At 43.6% G+C, this 17,373-nt stretch overlaps 1 protein-coding gene across 1 annotated transcript in view; it reads left to right on the forward strand.

The window, feature by feature from the left end:
• Positions 1-96: 96 nt before the first annotated feature.
• WWTR1 (WW domain containing transcription regulator 1) overlaps positions 97-17,373 on the forward strand; it is a 138,777-nt gene continuing 121,500 nt past the window's right edge. The window contains exons 1-2 of the mRNA XM_002923448.4: positions 97-346; positions 776-1,209. Of these exons, the coding sequence (XP_002923494.2) occupies positions 779-1,209 (431 nt within the window). The 5' untranslated portion in view covers positions 97-346; positions 776-778. The remainder of the gene's footprint in view (positions 347-775; positions 1,210-17,373) is intronic.

Here is a 17,373-nt window from a genome sequence, read left to right on the forward strand (position 1 = left end):
CTTGAAGGTCATGCATAATTCAACAGCTCAACTTTCGGGCCCGCCTCTTTTCTGGGAGTGGGAGTTCGCTCCAAACTTTGTTTATGGGACAGTCCGGGAGCCGCGGCGGCCGCGCAGTCTGCTTCTCCTCCGCCTCCTTCTCACGGAGCGCGAACGCCTGAGGCCAGTTCGGGGGATGTGAGAGCCGAAGCCCCTAGGCTGCCAGGCACCGGGTCGGGATTTGCCAGCCGGGCCCCCACTACAGCCCTGCGAGCTCGGGACGCACCCGAGCGACTGAGGCCCGACGGCGAGTTCGGGCGGGACGGCGGCCGCCGCACGCCCAGACTCGGCTTCGCTGCGCGCCCAGGTAGAGCCCGCTGGAGCGCGCCCGCTCACCGCGTTCCACCCCAGGGCGTCTGGGCTCCTCGGGCTTCCGGAGTCGCGATGTCGTGGAGCTGGCTTGGGTTGAGACTTTGGGGGGGCTGCCTGCCCGGGAAAGCTGCGACCTGTCCTTCGCCACCAGCCGTTCAGCAACCTCCCGAGTGCAGTTACTCCCCCCCCCACCCCCGCCCTTCCTTCTCGTCCTCCTTGCGGCAACTTACTTACTTCAAGAAAGTTGCATAATTCTCGAGGCCGGGAGGGACCCCTCCCCCATCCGGCTGGCCTTACCGCTGAGTGTCTGGGATCCTGAGGCGGACACCTATCTGTCTCCTTTTTCTTTTGTTTCTATTCTGCCCCCGGACTCCCTCCTCCGACTTCAAATAAAAGGCTGATCTGACCTCCTTTCTCTTTGCAGAAGATGAATCCGGCCTCGGTGCCCCATCCGCTCCCGCCACCCGGGCAGCAAGTGATCCACGTCACGCAGGACCTAGACACGGACCTCGAAGCCCTCTTCAACTCGGTCATGAACCCCAAGCCCAGCTCGTGGCGGAAGAAGATCCTGCCTGAGTCGTTCTTCAAGGAGCCTGACTCTGGCTCGCACTCGCGCCAATCGAGTACCGACTCGTCCGGCGGCCACCCGGGGCCCCGGCTGGCCAGCGGCGCCCAGCACGTCCGCTCGCACTCGTCGCCCGCGTCCCTGCAGCTGGGCACCGGCGCGGGTGCTGCAGGCAGTCCAGCGCAGCAACACGCGCACCTCCGCCAGCAGTCTTATGATGTGACCGACGAGCTGCCGCTGCCCCCGGGCTGGGAGATGACCTTCACGGCCACTGGCCAGAGGTACTTCCTCAAGTAAGTCAGCCCGAAGTCAGGGGGGCACAGTCACGGTGCCCAGGGTGCGCATGCTTGCTGGGGTGCGTGCATGCGTGTGCGTGTGCCCTCCACGTTTCTTCCCGAAAGATCTGGGAAGCTGGAATTAGGGAGTGGGTCTCCGGGTGTTGGAATGGTAAAAGAGAAGAAGAGCATTTCTGGTGAGGTTCTTCCAGGGCTCTGGAAGTCCCAGGAGATTGGGGACCTGGAAACTCGTGGTATGGGAGGAAAAAAAAAAAAAGTAGTTTTGGGATGATTCTCATGAAACACAGAGGTGACTTTGCCCTGAGTCTGGAATAGTGATAGAGACTTCTGGGCACAAACCCTTACCCAAACCCTTACCCCCTTACCTGTCCACTCCAAGTCAGATGCCCCAGAGCCTGGTCCATTGGGATGTGACACAGAGATAAATTCTGGAACATTTTTGAGGCTTGGGTAGGAGAGGGACTCTTGGTAGTGTAGGTGGTCTGCAGTCTCTCCATTCTTAGGAAAAGCAAGCTGGAAAATGAACACTGCCTGGTAGGCCTTACTGCTCCCAGCTGAGTGATGTAATGACCACACAGCGCAGTGATGTAATTAGCAACTCCGTGGTGAAGTAGTTGTGGGCTGGAAAATCAATTGTGTGGAAATTGGGTCAGGAGTTTTATTATGTCGCACTTAGTAACCTAGAATACCAACTGATCAGGAGCCTGTTTTGTTATTATTCTTCCCTTTCACGTTGTTAGGGCTTTCCTGATGGGATGATTTTTACATTAGCCTGTACAAGAAAATATATTCACAGACATAAAGAAGATTGTTTTAGTTGTGGTACCCTAAGATAATTAGGTTCCAGAAGAGAAACCATGCTGGAGCTTGAAATGTAACCAGTGAGGTCAAAGGGGGCCAGGCTGTTGATGGCCTGGGTAGAGATTGTGCCAGCTGGACCACTTGGTTCCGGGTTGCCTGCACTGGCTGGCCGTTCACTGCCATGGACAGAAACTCTTCTTAGAACGTTCCTTAGACTTTACTTTAAAGCCGAAATTGCTTTGATGGAGAAACCTTAGTTTAAAACTTATTCTAAGGCATTATGTGCTCTTTTAAAAATATAGTCAAGCCTTTCTTTGGCACTAATATTTGATACTTTGATGTCAGTTGGCTCTTACAACAAATACACAGTAATGGATGAGGTTTGCTATAGGCAACTCTTTGATCCTGGTGACCAGTTATTCCTTCCCCATCCCAGTGCTGTTGACATCTTGTGCAAGGAGTTCTTTATTTTGTTTCTGGGGTTGGTGTGATGCTGAGAAGCACTTGCCCTGAAACAGACTTGATGGTCATTCCACAACTGGCCTTCTCCCAGGCTTTGAGTGTTAGTCTGGATGTGTACTCAATGCTTTAACTTGTAAATGGCTGGTGGAATTCAAGTATGTGATGTAATAACATGACATGTTTTTAAATGTGATGATACTGTTTTGAAGGATGACGTTAGTTTCTATGGTACATAAAGCTCCAAAATCTTGTATTAAGTTTACTTGGGTAAATGTGGTTTTGAATATTTATTGTGCTTTTTATAGAAATGGACTTAGTAATCAGCGCAAATAGAAGATGGTCCAATAATTTACAGTAATTTAGGGGGATCTTTTGTGGTCCCAAATGACTTTTAAACTGTGCTTATGAATACACGCACACACACACAAATATATGATATATGGTCAGTACAACTGTGGTTATTAAAAATACGAAGAGCTAGGCTTGCCTAATATCAGAGGAAAGCTAGGAGAAAAAAGGACCCCCCGCCCCCCAAAAAGCAAAAAAATTCCCTTTTTGTACAAGTTTTGAATGATTGAAACTAAGGCAAAAATGGAAATTAGCTTTGGGTTTAGAGAAAGTTGCTCAGGTTCATTTGTCCATCCCCCCAACTACAACCACTGTGCTGCCCAAAGCAGAGTACATCTTCATTGACTGGATAGTCAGTGCCGACCACAGCTGAAAAAATGTGTAGGTAATACGCTAGCCTGGTTCGATGCAGCCTGTGGAAACTTTCTGGCCAAGAAACTAAGGGAATTTAAGAAATAAAGGAGTTCTCGGAGTTTTTTGGAGGGCTTTGTTTAAAGTTGGAGTAAGTTAAATGTTGCATGTCATACTTTGTTACATAGCCTCCAGAGGCAGCATATTTTGATGGATTAAATAGAAGCTTGAAAAATGGTGGCAACTGACCCTGAATTAATTGTCATAAAATCTATTTTGCTCCATCATCTGTGAAATGGGGCCAGCAGTGGTGTCCTATCATTGATTCTGTCAGTCGAGGCTTTTATATATGAGAAATTGGAAGGATTTTAAATTGGATCAGGGTCAGGTTTGATTTTGTTTTGTTTTGTTTTGTTTTGTTTTTTTGGCTGGAAAACCCAAGGCCAGGGAAGGGTGACCGGGTGACTTTGGGAAAGTCATGTGGTTATTTAATGGCAGACCCTGGACTGGACCTCTAATCTGTTGACAACTACTTACAGAGCACTTTTCCGTTTCCCTCACTCCCACCTTTATCCCCTCTGTCACTTCCCCAGCTGAACAATAATCTTTATGGGAAACAAAGCCTGTCCATTAAGAAGCTTTAAAAAGCTTTTTGTGATTTTCTTAGGTAAGATTGTTCCCCAGTATATGATGTAATGACTTTTTGTTACTTCTTAAAGGGGACCTTTTCTGAGCGGTCACACCTTTCTTTGTGGTGTTTCTTTAGGGTGGCATTATACAAATGGAGAGGGGTGACGTTAGAACACATGGCCCCTGAAAATTACTGCTCTGTTCCTTCTGCCCTTTAACTCATAAATCAGGCTGGGGGCATGTAGGTGTTGGGCTCTTAGCCAGCCACCTGCACACTGATTTCACCACTGATCACATTAAAATTAAAAAAAAAATCTGATTATAAATGGGATACATATTTATTACACATAAACCAGAAAACAGATTTATAAAGAAGAAAACATTTTGGCTTCAGTAGCACTTTATATTCCTACAGAAGAATTTTATTTGAGTAAATTCTAGAAGAAGAAATATTTTATCCCCATTCTTTTTTTTTTTTTTTTAAGATTTTGTTTATTTATTTGAGAGAGAGAGCACAAGCAGGCACAGGGGCAGAGGGAGAGGGAGAAGCAGACTCCCCGCTGAGCAGGGAGCCCAATTTGGGACTCGATCCCAGGACTGTGGGATCATGACCTGAGCTGAAGGCAGACGCTTAACCGACTGAGCCACCCAGGGGCCCTTAATCCCCACTCTTAAATATAATTTCAGTGATAACATTTGCCTGCCACTCCCAATTTTTAGTAATAATTTTAGTGTTTTCCCTTTTCTGAAAAGTGTCATAGAAAATTATTATTATTTTTTTTAAAAGATTTTATTTATTTATTTGACAGACATAGAGACAGCCAGCGAGAGAGGGAACACAAGCAGNGTTATTATTATTTTTTAAAGATTTTATTTATTTATTTGACAGACATAGAGACAGCCAGCGAGAGAGGGAACACAAGCAGGGGGAGTGGGAGAGGAAGAAGCAGGCTCACAGCGGAGGAGCCTGATATGGGGCTCGATCCCATAACGCCGGGATCACGCCCTGAGCCGAAGGCAGACGCTTAACCGCTGTGCCACCCAGGCGCCCCAGAAAATTATTTTTGTCAGAGTGATCTATGCACTTAGTAACGAATTCGATAGTACAGAAGGACTTTTGTTGAAAAACAATGGTTTCCTTCACCACCTCAAGGCTCACAGAGGGAGCCTTTTAGGTTTTATTTTAACTGTTTCTGTATTTAATTCTTAGACTGTTACTACCTTAACCCTAATATGCTTTTACCACAATTTTTTTTTAAAGATTTTATTTATTTATTTATTCGACAGAGATAGAGACAGCCAGTGAGAAAGGGAACACAGCAGGGGGAGTGGGAGAGGAAGAAGCAGGCTCACAGCAGAGGAGCCTGACGTGGGGCTCGATCCCATAACGCCGGGATCACACCCTGAGCCGAAGGCAGACGCTTAACCGCTGTGCCACCCAGGCGCCCCTACCACAATTTGTTTTATTTATCAACTTCTAGCTTCTGACTGAAAATGAGAATGTAGCTCCTTAAACTTTTTTTTCCTCCCCCACATTTGATATTTACATCATTTTTACTTTGTCTGTTAGATCACCTTTGTTATCCTTTGTCAACTTTTGGCAGTATTTCTTGATTACCCCTTTTATAAGTCAAGGAGGTTTGGGGGTACCTGTTCTCCAGTTCACTATGTCCATGACACCTTAATGTCCAAAGCCCTGAACCCATAACCAATAAAAGTGTGCTTTGCTCTTAATTTGACCTTCTTATTCATAAATTATTTAAAGTTGAAAATCCAGAGACAACATTTACATTAGTACATTTCTATAAATATAATTCATTGCCTTTTATTTTTTTTAAAGATTTTATTTATTTATTTTACAGAGAGAGACAGTGAGAGAGGGAACACAAGCAGGGGGGAGTTGGAGACCAAGAAGCAGGTTTCCCACTGAGCAGGGAGCCCCATGCGGAGCTCGATCCCAGGACTCCAGGATCATGATGGCAGCGGAAGGCAGATCCCTAAGGACTGAGCCACCCAGGCGCCCAATGTTGCCTTTTATTTTAAGATTAAATTTTAGACTTGTTACATTCGGTCTGGTGTCAGGACTCCTGGGCAATCAAAGGAGGATATATCCCACAGCAAAGTTGAATGGATTCTTTCTTTCCATCAGACTCTTTATTGTTTGTTTTAAAGATTTTATTTTTTATTTTAGCGATAAAGAGAGCACAAGCTTGCAAGTGGAGGGGTGAGGTGGAGCAGAGGGAGAGGGAGAGAGAATCTCAAGCCAACTCAGAGCTGAGCACAGAGCCCCACGGGGCTCCATCCTACCACCCTGAGACCATCACCTGAGCTGACTGAGCCACCCAGGCACCCCTCAAGCTCTAAACCAGTTGTTTAAATTTGTGTCACCTTTTTGTTTCTTCATAATTGGACCTTGACTTTCTGAATCATTTTTTCAAGTATTTCTAATTGCCTTTTTGTTTATATATTATTTGCCTCTCAGAATTTTTTAGGCTCTAAATTCCATCAGTTCTAGCATGTCTTGTTTCCCTAAGCTTTTATGCCCAGATTCCTTTATCTTTCTATGCCCTTCTGGATTCCGATTGTTCTCTACGCCTCCAACAGAGCTGTCATCCAGGCACTTCTGTTTACTTCTCTCCATGGGTAGGAAGTAGCATTTCCTTTTTTCATGTCTTCCTCTTTTTTGGTTTATGCCCTCATTTTGCTGGAGTACATGCTTGAGTAACTTTTTTTTTTTTAAAGATTTATTTATTTACTTGAGAGAGAGAGAACAAGCAGGGGAGAGGCAGAGGGACAGGGAGAAGCAGACTCCCCCCTGAGCAGGGAGCCTTACACGGAACTTGATCTCAGGACCCTGGGATCATGACTTGAGCCAAAGGCAGATGTTTAACTGACTGAGCCACCCAGGCACCCATGCTCGGGTAACTTATTAAGAAGTGTTTGTGGGAGGTAAAATGTTCAGATACTTTTTAACTTGAAAATATTTATTTTAAAAGTTGTTTTAAATTTATTTTCTTAAAAAAGAACTGCCTCTGGTTTTTTTGTTTTTTTTTTTTTCTGTTTGCCTTTGGATGGCAATATAATATAGTTGTTTTCATGAAGGGCCTTTTGTCCTTAAAAAATATTGCCAGCTGCCTCAGTTTCCTTGTCTGTAAAATACCTATTAGTAAGAGTAATACCTATTTCATGATATTTTGAAAGACTAGATGAGATAACATATTTGAAGTGTCTGGCACCTAGCGGACTTTCAGTACAAGTTCATTCTTGCCTCCGGTTGCCTCTTTGTCCACACACATACCCTCTCTACCTGGCCAAAGTCAGATGCAGAAACCTTGGCAATAGGATAAAAGCTGGTTGTGCTCTTGGTTATAGTTATGGCTCTGAATGACAACTTGGATCTGGAATTGAAAGTCATTAAATTTATAATAAAGACTGAGTCAATTTTCCTGTTGAAAAACCTGAATAGGAATGCCCACTGTGGGTGCCCTGTGACTTCAGCATCCTGGGCAGAGGATATCCTATCCCTTCTACTTCTACTTCTCAGTTTTTTGGGAATCTGGCTCATAGCTACTATTGGGCCAATTTTGTGTGTAAGGTGGCGGTGGGAGGGGGAAGGGATCAAGAAGTGGAGAAAGAAGAGGAGGGGGGTAAGTGACATCTGTTGATGACCTGCTCTGTGCCAGACAAGGCAGGGAGCTGAGTCAGTGCTTTCCAGAGAGACAACCCCAGAATCACCTGTGGCACACACTCCCAACACGTGTGTGTGAAACTTTTTTTTTCATAAACCTAGGCGCTTTCATATATATATATATATTTTTTTTTTGACCCTTACAGTGACCCTGTGAATAGTAGGTACATATTATTATCTCATTTTGTTCATGAGGAAACTGAGGCTCAATGAAGTTGAGTAAGTGGCTCAGGGTCACGTATCAGGTGAGTGACAGTGATGGGATTAGAATTATGTGATTCTAAAACCTGTACTCCTCCCCCTGCACCATGATGCCTCATGCCAATTACGTGCCCATAATTAGGCCCTGTAATTAGGTCTCCTTGGTGACCAGATAACTCTGGAGTGGTGGATGGAGCTTTGGAGTTTGCTTCTGAACTCCATCTGGGTGGTCAAATTTGGAGCTCTTGGTGCTGAAGAGAGAGAGGTGATGAGAAAAACAAACCAGAAATGGATACTATACCCACAGTGCCTATTTATATGTTATTCTTATCAAGCTTTCCACCATTAATAAATACATATCATTTTGTAGGGAACACAGATGTGACAGGGATGGCAGACGACCTGATGGATGTCAGGATCAGGTACACTGAGGAGGGCTTGTTAAAGAGGGTTAATTAAATAATGTTAGTAAAATAGTTTCAAGGGAAAAAGAGAGCCAGCTTGCTTCACCTTGCCTTTGTCGTTGCAGAGATCGATGAGAATTAAAATGCTGTAGAGTTAGAGGCGGTATTGAGTCTTGGTTTTTGTTTGTTGACCAGTAGGACCTGGAGGAATTACAGCCTTATATATCATTCTCCCCTTTCTCTTCCTTCTTCCGTTATGTATCTGACCACAGGAGAAGGTGATGGGAGTAAAAGAATCAACCCATCTGGGTGGCTCAGTGGGTTAAGCGTCTGCCTTTGGCTCTGGTCATGATCCCAGGGTCCTGAGATCGAGTCCTGCCTAGGGCTCCCTGCTCAGTGGGGAGTCTGCTTCTCCCTCTGCCCTTGCCCCCCTGCAACCTGCTCATGCTCTCTGTCTTTCTCTCACATGAGTAAGTAAAATCTTAAAAAAAAAAAAGAATCAACCAGTTCAGGGAAGGGTTTTCTTTTTGAAAGGTGGTTTGAAAGACTGAGGACTAAAGTAATGAGCTTATTAGTGAAGGGCAGATTCTGAGAGGGTGGCCCTTTCACAGGTTTGAGGGCGACTGCATATTTTAGTGCATTGAAATATCAGGAGAGCAGTGTTTTCCAAACTGTATTCTTTGGAACCCCAGTTCATTCAGATGCTTTGTGAACATGGGGTTTCTGGACCAGGAAGTTTGGGATATGTTGCATGCTCTGTCCCTCTCTTGGAATTTCACAATATACATTAAGGACTCCAGAGTCACTTATCAGAAAAACTGGTTTGTTTTTGTTGAAGCCAGTATTTCACAAACTCATGTGATTTGAACATCTTTATTCCAAGCTTCATCTGTTGCCATCCACTTGGAAATGGTTAACAGATCATACTTTGGGAAACCTTTTCTGTGCCTTTCGTTATTTTTATAGTTGATATTTTAATATTCGAATCAAGTTACAGTTTTTTTTTTTCCAATGTGCTTTGTGGATATGTAGTATATTTTCATTGATATCTCTTGATTTAATAATTAATTATTAATACTTGGAAATAAAAAGTCCTGAATACCAGACAAGTAGGATATAACACAAGAAAACCAACAATGACAATACCTTGTGGTAATAGCATAATCCTGATTTTACTTTCAGAGGTGTGTGTGTGTATGTGTGTGTATCTGCTAGAAGGATAGATATCAAATGTTTTCAATGGTCATTTCTGGAATTCTGGATGATTTTTCTTGTTTACTTTCTGTATGTTCCAGATGTCCTGCAATAAACATATGTTTCTTTTCTTTTCTTTTTTGGAAGATTTTATTTATTTATTTGACAGAGTGAGAGAGCACAAGCAGGGGCACCAGTAGAGGGAGAAGGAGGAGCAGACTTCCTGCCGAGCAGGGAGCCCCACGTGGGTCTTGATCCCAGGACCCTGGGATCACGACCCGAGCTGAAGGCAGACACTCAAGCATATGAGCCACCCAAGTGCCCCATATATTTCTTTTTAAATTGGAGGGTGGGGGAGTTACAAAAACTGTAGGAGAAAGAAAGCAAAGAAGCATGTAAAGATAAAGTCGTAGGGACGCCTGGCTCGCTCAGTCGATGGAGCTTGCGACTCTTGATCTCAGGGCTGTGAGTCCGAGCCCCGCATGGGGTGTAGAGATTACGTAAGAGATGGAGTTGTAGATTGGGGTAGGTGTGGTAGGGTGTGGGGAGATCTCCTAGCCATAACTCAGTAACTGAAGCCTGGAGCTTAGGTTACCAAATGGATGCTCTTTGAGAACTGCTTGTGTTTCTCTTGTTTTGGGTTATTTTCTTTAGGAATGAACTGACAGTAATTGCTAAACTCTTAACCCAGAATTCTCCATTTAACGTCGCCTCAGGATAAGAAGTAGGATTATGGCAGATCCTTAGGGCACACGAATTTCCTTCAGCGTATTCTTGATTTGCATGCAATCCTTCCTGGACTTAACCTTCCAGCCAGGCACAGCAGATGATAAATACGAAAGGAAGAAACGATACTCATTTGCTTGAATGACGAAGTGTAATCAGGAAATATACGTAAAGTGCTCAGTGCTGTGGCTGGCACCGTAAGCACTGCTGACAGTTTATTTATTACTGTTGCTGTTGCCGGTTGAGATGGTGGTGGCAGGGATGTGTGTGCGATCTCCTGAGACCTTTCCTTCATGCCACCAAAAGGACTGTTAGCTGTTTCAGCATCGACGATGAAAAATCACTGAACTTCTCTTGTGTGCTAGCCCTGTGCAGTATGCTGTGAGGGGAGAAGCGCGTGGCAGGTTTGCCCGACCTCAAGCAGCTGATGGTCTAGCCGGGCGGGACAGAGAGAACACAGACGAAATCAGGCTAACTAGCTTCCTCTGGACCCTCTGCGGCACTAGAGCCTAGAGCAGCTGCTCTCCGTGTGCTGGAAGCTCTTGGGAGGTGTGTCATAATAAGGCAATCGTTTCTATTATGGTTACAGGTCTGAAACTTGCAGCCGTGCTGAACGTCTCGTAGTTCTCCCATTGGCTGTCCTCCCGCTGGCCCCAGGAACTTGGCACAATCTGTTACCTGTGCCTGGAACATTATTTTCCTGCTTCTTGCCTGGTTAACTCCTGTGCTCCTTTCAGGCGTCATTCGATGCCACCCCTGCAGGGGGTTTTCCCTGACTCACAGGCCCCCACACTAGTGTAGATGGTCCCGCTGCTGTTCTCCCATAGCCCCGTGGCTCCCCAGCCATGGCACTACTGCCATGTTTCTTTAGTTATTTCTCTTTGCACCTCCATGAGGGCAAGATTGATATTTGTCTTGCTTGTCATTGTATAAGTTGAGCACAGTGCCTGGCCAATAGGTGGGTGCTTGGGCAGGAAGGACTCCTCTGATACTTCCTGGTGGCCATCTGCATAGCAGGCTCGTACACTAGAATTCCTCTTAGGAATCTGCCATGCTCAGGAATGTAATTCCATCATGTCTGTGCCCCTTGGACCGCAAGTTTAAAATCATAGCTCCACATACCATAGCGCAGTGGAGAAGATGGGTAGAGGGAGTGGGTGTGCAGAGAAGTCTCTGTAAAGGTGGTTGGACATACATGCAGCCTTGAAAAATGGGAGGAATGTGGGTAGATGAGCAAAGAGGCCTTCTAGGAAAGAGGGGGTAGGAAGAGAAGTTCAGGGGCAGAAGTGTTCAGGGTGTGTTTTTGAGGTCAAGAAAAGTCTGGCCTGACTTGGGTTGAAAGGTAAGTGATGTTTGGTGGATGACTGTCCATCCCATTGGGGCTCTAGAACCTCAGCTAGGACGGGCACACTGACCTTTTGCTAGTCAATGTCAATTTTCTCAACCCCTCATTTTGAGATACACCAGTCCTGGCTTTATCCCAATGGAGCACAAGATCCCACGATTGTCTCCTATGTTGAGATCTTCCTAGTTGTTTAAGGAACTATGGATTTTATACTGGTTTAAAAGTCTGAGATGATAGAACTTTTCATAACAATTCATTCACCCATCTGTCCCTCCATAGATCTATCCATCTATCAAATATTCGATTTAGCATGTGCTGTTTCACAAGGGTGGGTGGTCTTTGCTTTCCAAGTTAGTAGGATGTGAGGCTACTCTTGACTCAGGCCCACTTCCGCTCAGTCTGCCATTTCTGCTTATAAATGAATAGTTTGTGGGTCTGGCTGTTCCCAGAATACTCTCTTGTGGTTTTGGATACTGTCTGTTTCTCTGGGGCTGATCAACTGGGCAGAGGCAAAGTGGAGATTCCAGAAGCACAGTTATTACACTGAAGCTCACCTAGGCCCTGTACCCTGAGGATGCCTGGCCGAGCAGCTCGGGGCCTCCCTCTCATGCACATCCTTCCTGAACTCTTAGTGAAGCCTGTTGAGAGCCTTTTCACAGGAAGTCACAACACTGAATCACGTGTTAATGTTTTCAGATAACATCTTTAATTAAAAAAAAAAAAAGGTTTTGAATAGGTAGTAAATACATATAAATGATAAAAAATTCAAATAGTACCAAAGCATATACTGTGAGAAGTTTCACCCTCCCCTAGTCCTCTGGTTGGCTCCCTAGAGCACCAGTTTCTTCTGCCTTTCCAAAGAAACTCTGTGTGAGTGTAAGCATGTGATGTATATACCCACTTAGACTATTTGCAATATGGTGCAAATGGTAGTGTACTATACACACTCAGTGGCACCTTTTTTCACTTAGTATGTCTTGGTGTTTATTCTTCTGTACATATATGTCTGTTTCATTTAAGGACCTCATAGTATTCTGTCGTACAGGATGCAGCATAATTTTTTTTACTGATCCCTTATCGATGGGACATTTAGATTGTTTCCGATTTTCTCTTTTTAATTATAAAAGTAATAGGTACCCAAACACTACTGGGGGAATGCAAATGGGAAAATAAGTTCTTCTGATCTTCCCTAGATCCCTGGTTTTAGAGAACCATTGTCAACACTTTATCTAGAGGTGCTGTACAGGAAGAGCAGCAGAATGGCCGTATCTAATTAATTACCTATCGAGTCTGTTACCTAATTTATCTATCATCTACTATCCTAACTATTAATCATTATATCCACCCTTCTTGTTACAAGGGTGTTACGTGGTCTGACATTGGTGATACATGGTCTGGCCAATGCACCCGGCCAGTTAGATGGATGCCCTACTGATCAGAATGAATGGCATCCCAGTGTGAAGTGGCTGATCAGGTATCTCAGTGAGACTCAGAGTGTGGTCTCCGAACTGACACTAGTGTGCAGGTGTATGTAACTCACCGGTGACAGACTAGATACAGAAGTCAAGAATGTTTAGAAACTTGTATGCAAAATGATACTGCTGTGACATCTAAGCACGTGATCCGTGGGATTGTCTGATGGAACACGGTAGTTTGGGTGTACCAGATTTGTGTGATGAGTCATCTGTGGCCCAAGCTATGTACAAGGCATCTGCAATAGGACCACATACTGGTCTTGACAGATTGAAAATAGAAAAACACTGATCCCTTTCCACAGGTATTTTGAGAGATGCTGATATGCTTCTCTTAACTCTTTCTTTTTTCTTCTCTTTTCTCTTCTTTCTTTCTTTCTTTCTTTCTTTCTTTCTTTCTTTCTTTCTTTCTTTCTTTCTTTTTCTTTCCTCCCTCCCTCCCTTCCTTCCTTTTCATCCATCCATCCATTTACCTATGTATCATTTTATTTTTCCATCCATCCTTTTAACTGCCTTTTATGTATCTATCAGCCAGTTAATTCATTGTACCTCTCACTAACTTCACAAAAATAATGAATCTAAGATGTTGAATATTGAGTCTTAATATGAAAAAAGTTCTGTGGCACAAAGGATGATTATCATCTATTTTCTAGTACCTAATATATTTATGGCTTTATGGCCCCTGTGCTCATTGTTTTAAAAATATCCTGGGCAACACTTCAGTTCTGAACACTGTAGATAAACCCAGATCCTGTTATTTCTTGTGACTAATCTACCTACAAGCACTGTCAGCTACAGACTCGGTGCAAAACATGGTGACTGGAGAAAAATAAACATGCTGGATTATTTAGTAAAAATATATATTCCTTCGGGGTGGCTTTTCTGCAAATATTGTGATATCAAATATTTGTCTTTCTCTCAGTTTGTCCATGAGAAACGTGGGCCAGGATTCAGAAGTTGACAATGCCATTGATAACCCATCAAAAAGTGGAAAATGCAAGCAAATGATAAATGTAATTAAAATGAGCAGACATAACTCTTACTGACTCAATTTTTCTTCTAGGTTTATTTTAAAAAACAGGCTTAAAAAATTATTTGAGAGAGAGAGGGAGAGCAAGAGCAGGGGGAGGGGCAAGGGGACAAGCAGACTCCCTGCTGACACGGGGCTCCATCCCAGGACCCTGAAATCATGACCTGAGCTGAAACCAAGAGTTGGATGCTCAACCGACTGAGCCACCCAGGCACCCCTAAAAGCTAGCTTTTTAAAAAATAAAAAATTAGGGGCGCCTGGGTGGCACAGTGGTTAAGCGTCGACCTTCGGCTCAGGGCGTGATCCCGGCGTTATGGGATCGAGCCCCACATCAGGCTCTCTGCTGTGAGCCTGCTTCTTCCTCTCCCACTCCCCCTGCGTGTGTTCCCTCTCTCGCTGGCTGTCTCTATCTCTGTCAAATAAATAAATAAAATCTTTTAAAAAAATAAATAAAAATAAAAAATTAAGCAGAGCTGAAGGATATAAAGTGAAAAGTAAAAGTACTCCACCCACTAGTTTTACTCCTCAGATGTAACCACTATTCACAATTGCTTGTATATCTTCCAGGGATTTTATTATGCATTACATGATTTCATTTATAATGGCATCACTTGGTTGTTTTGGTATTGTGGGAAGCACAGTGTGGGTGGTCTTTTTTCCTTGTTGACCCTCACGTAACCTCAGGACTGAGTATAGATATGGGTTAAATTATGGAGAACTAGATGTGATGCCTGATGAAGAGGTCTCAGGGTGAAAAGCTTTGGTGGCGTAACTGTGCTTCAGAGACTGGGATTTAGCTTTGTGGTTCGGAAAGCTGATGTCCTTGGTGCTCCAAAACTGATCAGGTTTTCAAAGACTTTCTGCTGCGGGCCATACTGGGATGAAATGGGGGTAGACATTCTAGCTGTAGTTTCAGAATTCAGGAGCAGCGACTTGAATAATCTCCCACTCTGGAATGAAGGTACTCATAAGAGTTATTTAATCGCTGGGAGATTGCTTTGGTGGTTTTAGCAAAGGGAAGAAGCCACTGAAGGGATATTAAGGAGGTAATTTGATGGGCTTTGGCAATGGATTAAATATGGGGAGTGAGGAAAAGAGGTGAGAAGGAAGATTTGCAAGTTGCTGGCTGTCCATGGCACGAACAGAGGTGCCTCTAATTGTGACAAGCAGGAGTAAGTTTAGAAGAGGTTGAGAAAGTTTTTCACATGTTGAGTTGGAGGTGAATTTAAGATATCCAAGAGAGATGTATGTATATTTTCAGAGCTTTCTCTCTATGTTATATGTAAATATTTATAATTATTATATATATAATTATTCTAATCCAGGTGTGGCTGAGATCCCAGAGAGAGAGGTTATAGATGGAGTCAGAAGAAAAGTCCAGACTCTGTAAAGGATAGACAGCCAGAGAGAGGTTGGAGGAAATGCAGACAATAGTACAAGAAATCCAGGGGAGAAATTGTCTGCAAGAAAGAGGAATGGTTAATTCTGTGTCATAGGAAGATGAGAACTGACAAATTTTCAGTGAATGGTTTTTCCACTGAGGCTGTTTTCTTTCCCCAGAGTAGGGAAAGGGCTGGGGCCAGGGGTACTAATTCTACAGTCTTTTTTTGAAGAGGGAAAAATGAAGAAAATAAGCATCTCTGTTAGATAAGGGGCATCCCCCAAATTCCCGTATACTCTACCATGTCCCTGCTAAGGAACATGGTTCTCTCTCTCTCTGTCCGGATCCAGTGCCATATGGAAAGACCACACATTTGCTTATTCAAACATCCTGTTAAAACAAGGTTTGAAATCAGTGTTTTATAACTGACCGAGATAAGTTAAAAGACTTGAGTAAAAATATTACTCTAATTGATATGATAATCCCTTGCCATGAGGAAAATTACAGTCTCCAATCCTGACTGTGGTAAAACCTTTGCCACAGTTTGTAGCACACAGGACTGTTATTGCTGGGATGTGTCATACTTAATGGCAGCCATAAAAATAGCAGATATGTTTGGTATCAGTTAAAACTTTATGGTTCAGAATATTATGTAACTGTTGTTTCAGATAAACGTTTATCTTCCCTATCTTTGTTTCTCCAATTGCCGAAACTGATTCTGATACCTGGCAAAGGGGATTCCAAAATTATGCAGGTAAATGTGAGGCTAGTTTACCCTTTCACAATATAAGGTAAATAAAACATGTTTGATTGTATCAAACTGGTTTAAGTTAGAGTTTGGGCTTGGATACATTTTGTAGTCAAAAGGCCATTCTGGGGGCACCTGGGTGGCTCAGTTGTTAAGCGTCTGCTTTTGGCTCAGGGCGTGATCCCAGCGTTCCGGGATTGAGCCCCGCATCAGGCTCCTCCGTTATGAGCCTGCTTCTTCCTCTCCCACTCCCCCTGCTTGTGTTCCCTCTCTCGCTGGCTGTCTCTCTCTCTGTCAAATAAATAAATCTGTTATAAAAAAAAAAAANCAAAGGCAGATGTTTAACTGACTGAGCCACCCAGGCACCCATGCTCGGGTAACTTATTAAGAAGTGTTTGTGGGAGGTAAAATGTTCAGATACTTTTTAACTTGAAAATATTTATTTTAAAAGTTGTTTTAAATTTATTTTCTTAAAAAAGAACTGCCTCTGGTTTTTTTTTTTTTTTTTCTGTTTGCCTTTGGATGGCAATATAATATAGTTGTTTTCATGAAGGGCCTTTTGTCCTTAAAAAATATTGCCAGCTGCCTCAGTTTCCTTGTCTGTAAAATACCTATTAGTAAGAGTAATACCTATTTCATGATATTTTGAAAGACTAGATGAGATAATATATTTGAAGTGTCTGGCACCTAGCGGACTTTCAGTACAAGTTCATTCTTGCCTCCGGTTGCCTCTTTGTCCACACACATACCCTCTCTACCTGGCCAAAGTCAGATGCAGAAACCTTGGCAATAGGATAAAAGCTGGTTGTGCTCTTGGTTATAGTTATGGCTCTGAATGACAACTTGGATCTGGAATTGAAAGTCATTAAATTTATAATAAAGACTGAGTCAATTTTCCTGTTGAAAAACCTGAATAGGAATGCCCACTGTGGGTGCCCTGTGACTTCAGCATCCTGGGCAGAGGATATCCTATCCCTTCTGAAGACGGTCTACTTCTCAGTTTTTTTGGAATCTGGCTCATAGCTACTATTTGGGCCAATTTTGTGTGTAAGGTGGCGGTGGGAGGGGGAAGGGATCAAGAAGTGGAGAAAGAAGAGGAGGGGGGTAAGTGACATCTGTTGATGACCTGCTCTGTGCCAGACAAGGCAGGGAGCTGAGTCAGTGCTTTCCAGAGAGACAACCCCAGAATCACCTGTGGCACACACTCCCAACACGTGTGTGTGAAACTTTTTTTTTTCATAAACCTAGGCGCTTTCATATATATATATATATTTTTTTTTTGACCCTTACAGTGACCCTGTGAATAGTAGGTACATATTATTATCTCATTTTGTTCATGAGGAAACTGAGGCTCAATGAAGTTGAGTAAGTGGCTCAGGG

The sequence above is a fragment of the Ailuropoda melanoleuca genome, chromosome 6, assembly GCF_002007445.2.
Source record: "Ailuropoda melanoleuca isolate Jingjing chromosome 6, ASM200744v2, whole genome shotgun sequence".
Classification (NCBI taxonomy): Eukaryota; Metazoa; Chordata; class Mammalia; order Carnivora; family Ursidae; genus Ailuropoda; species Ailuropoda melanoleuca.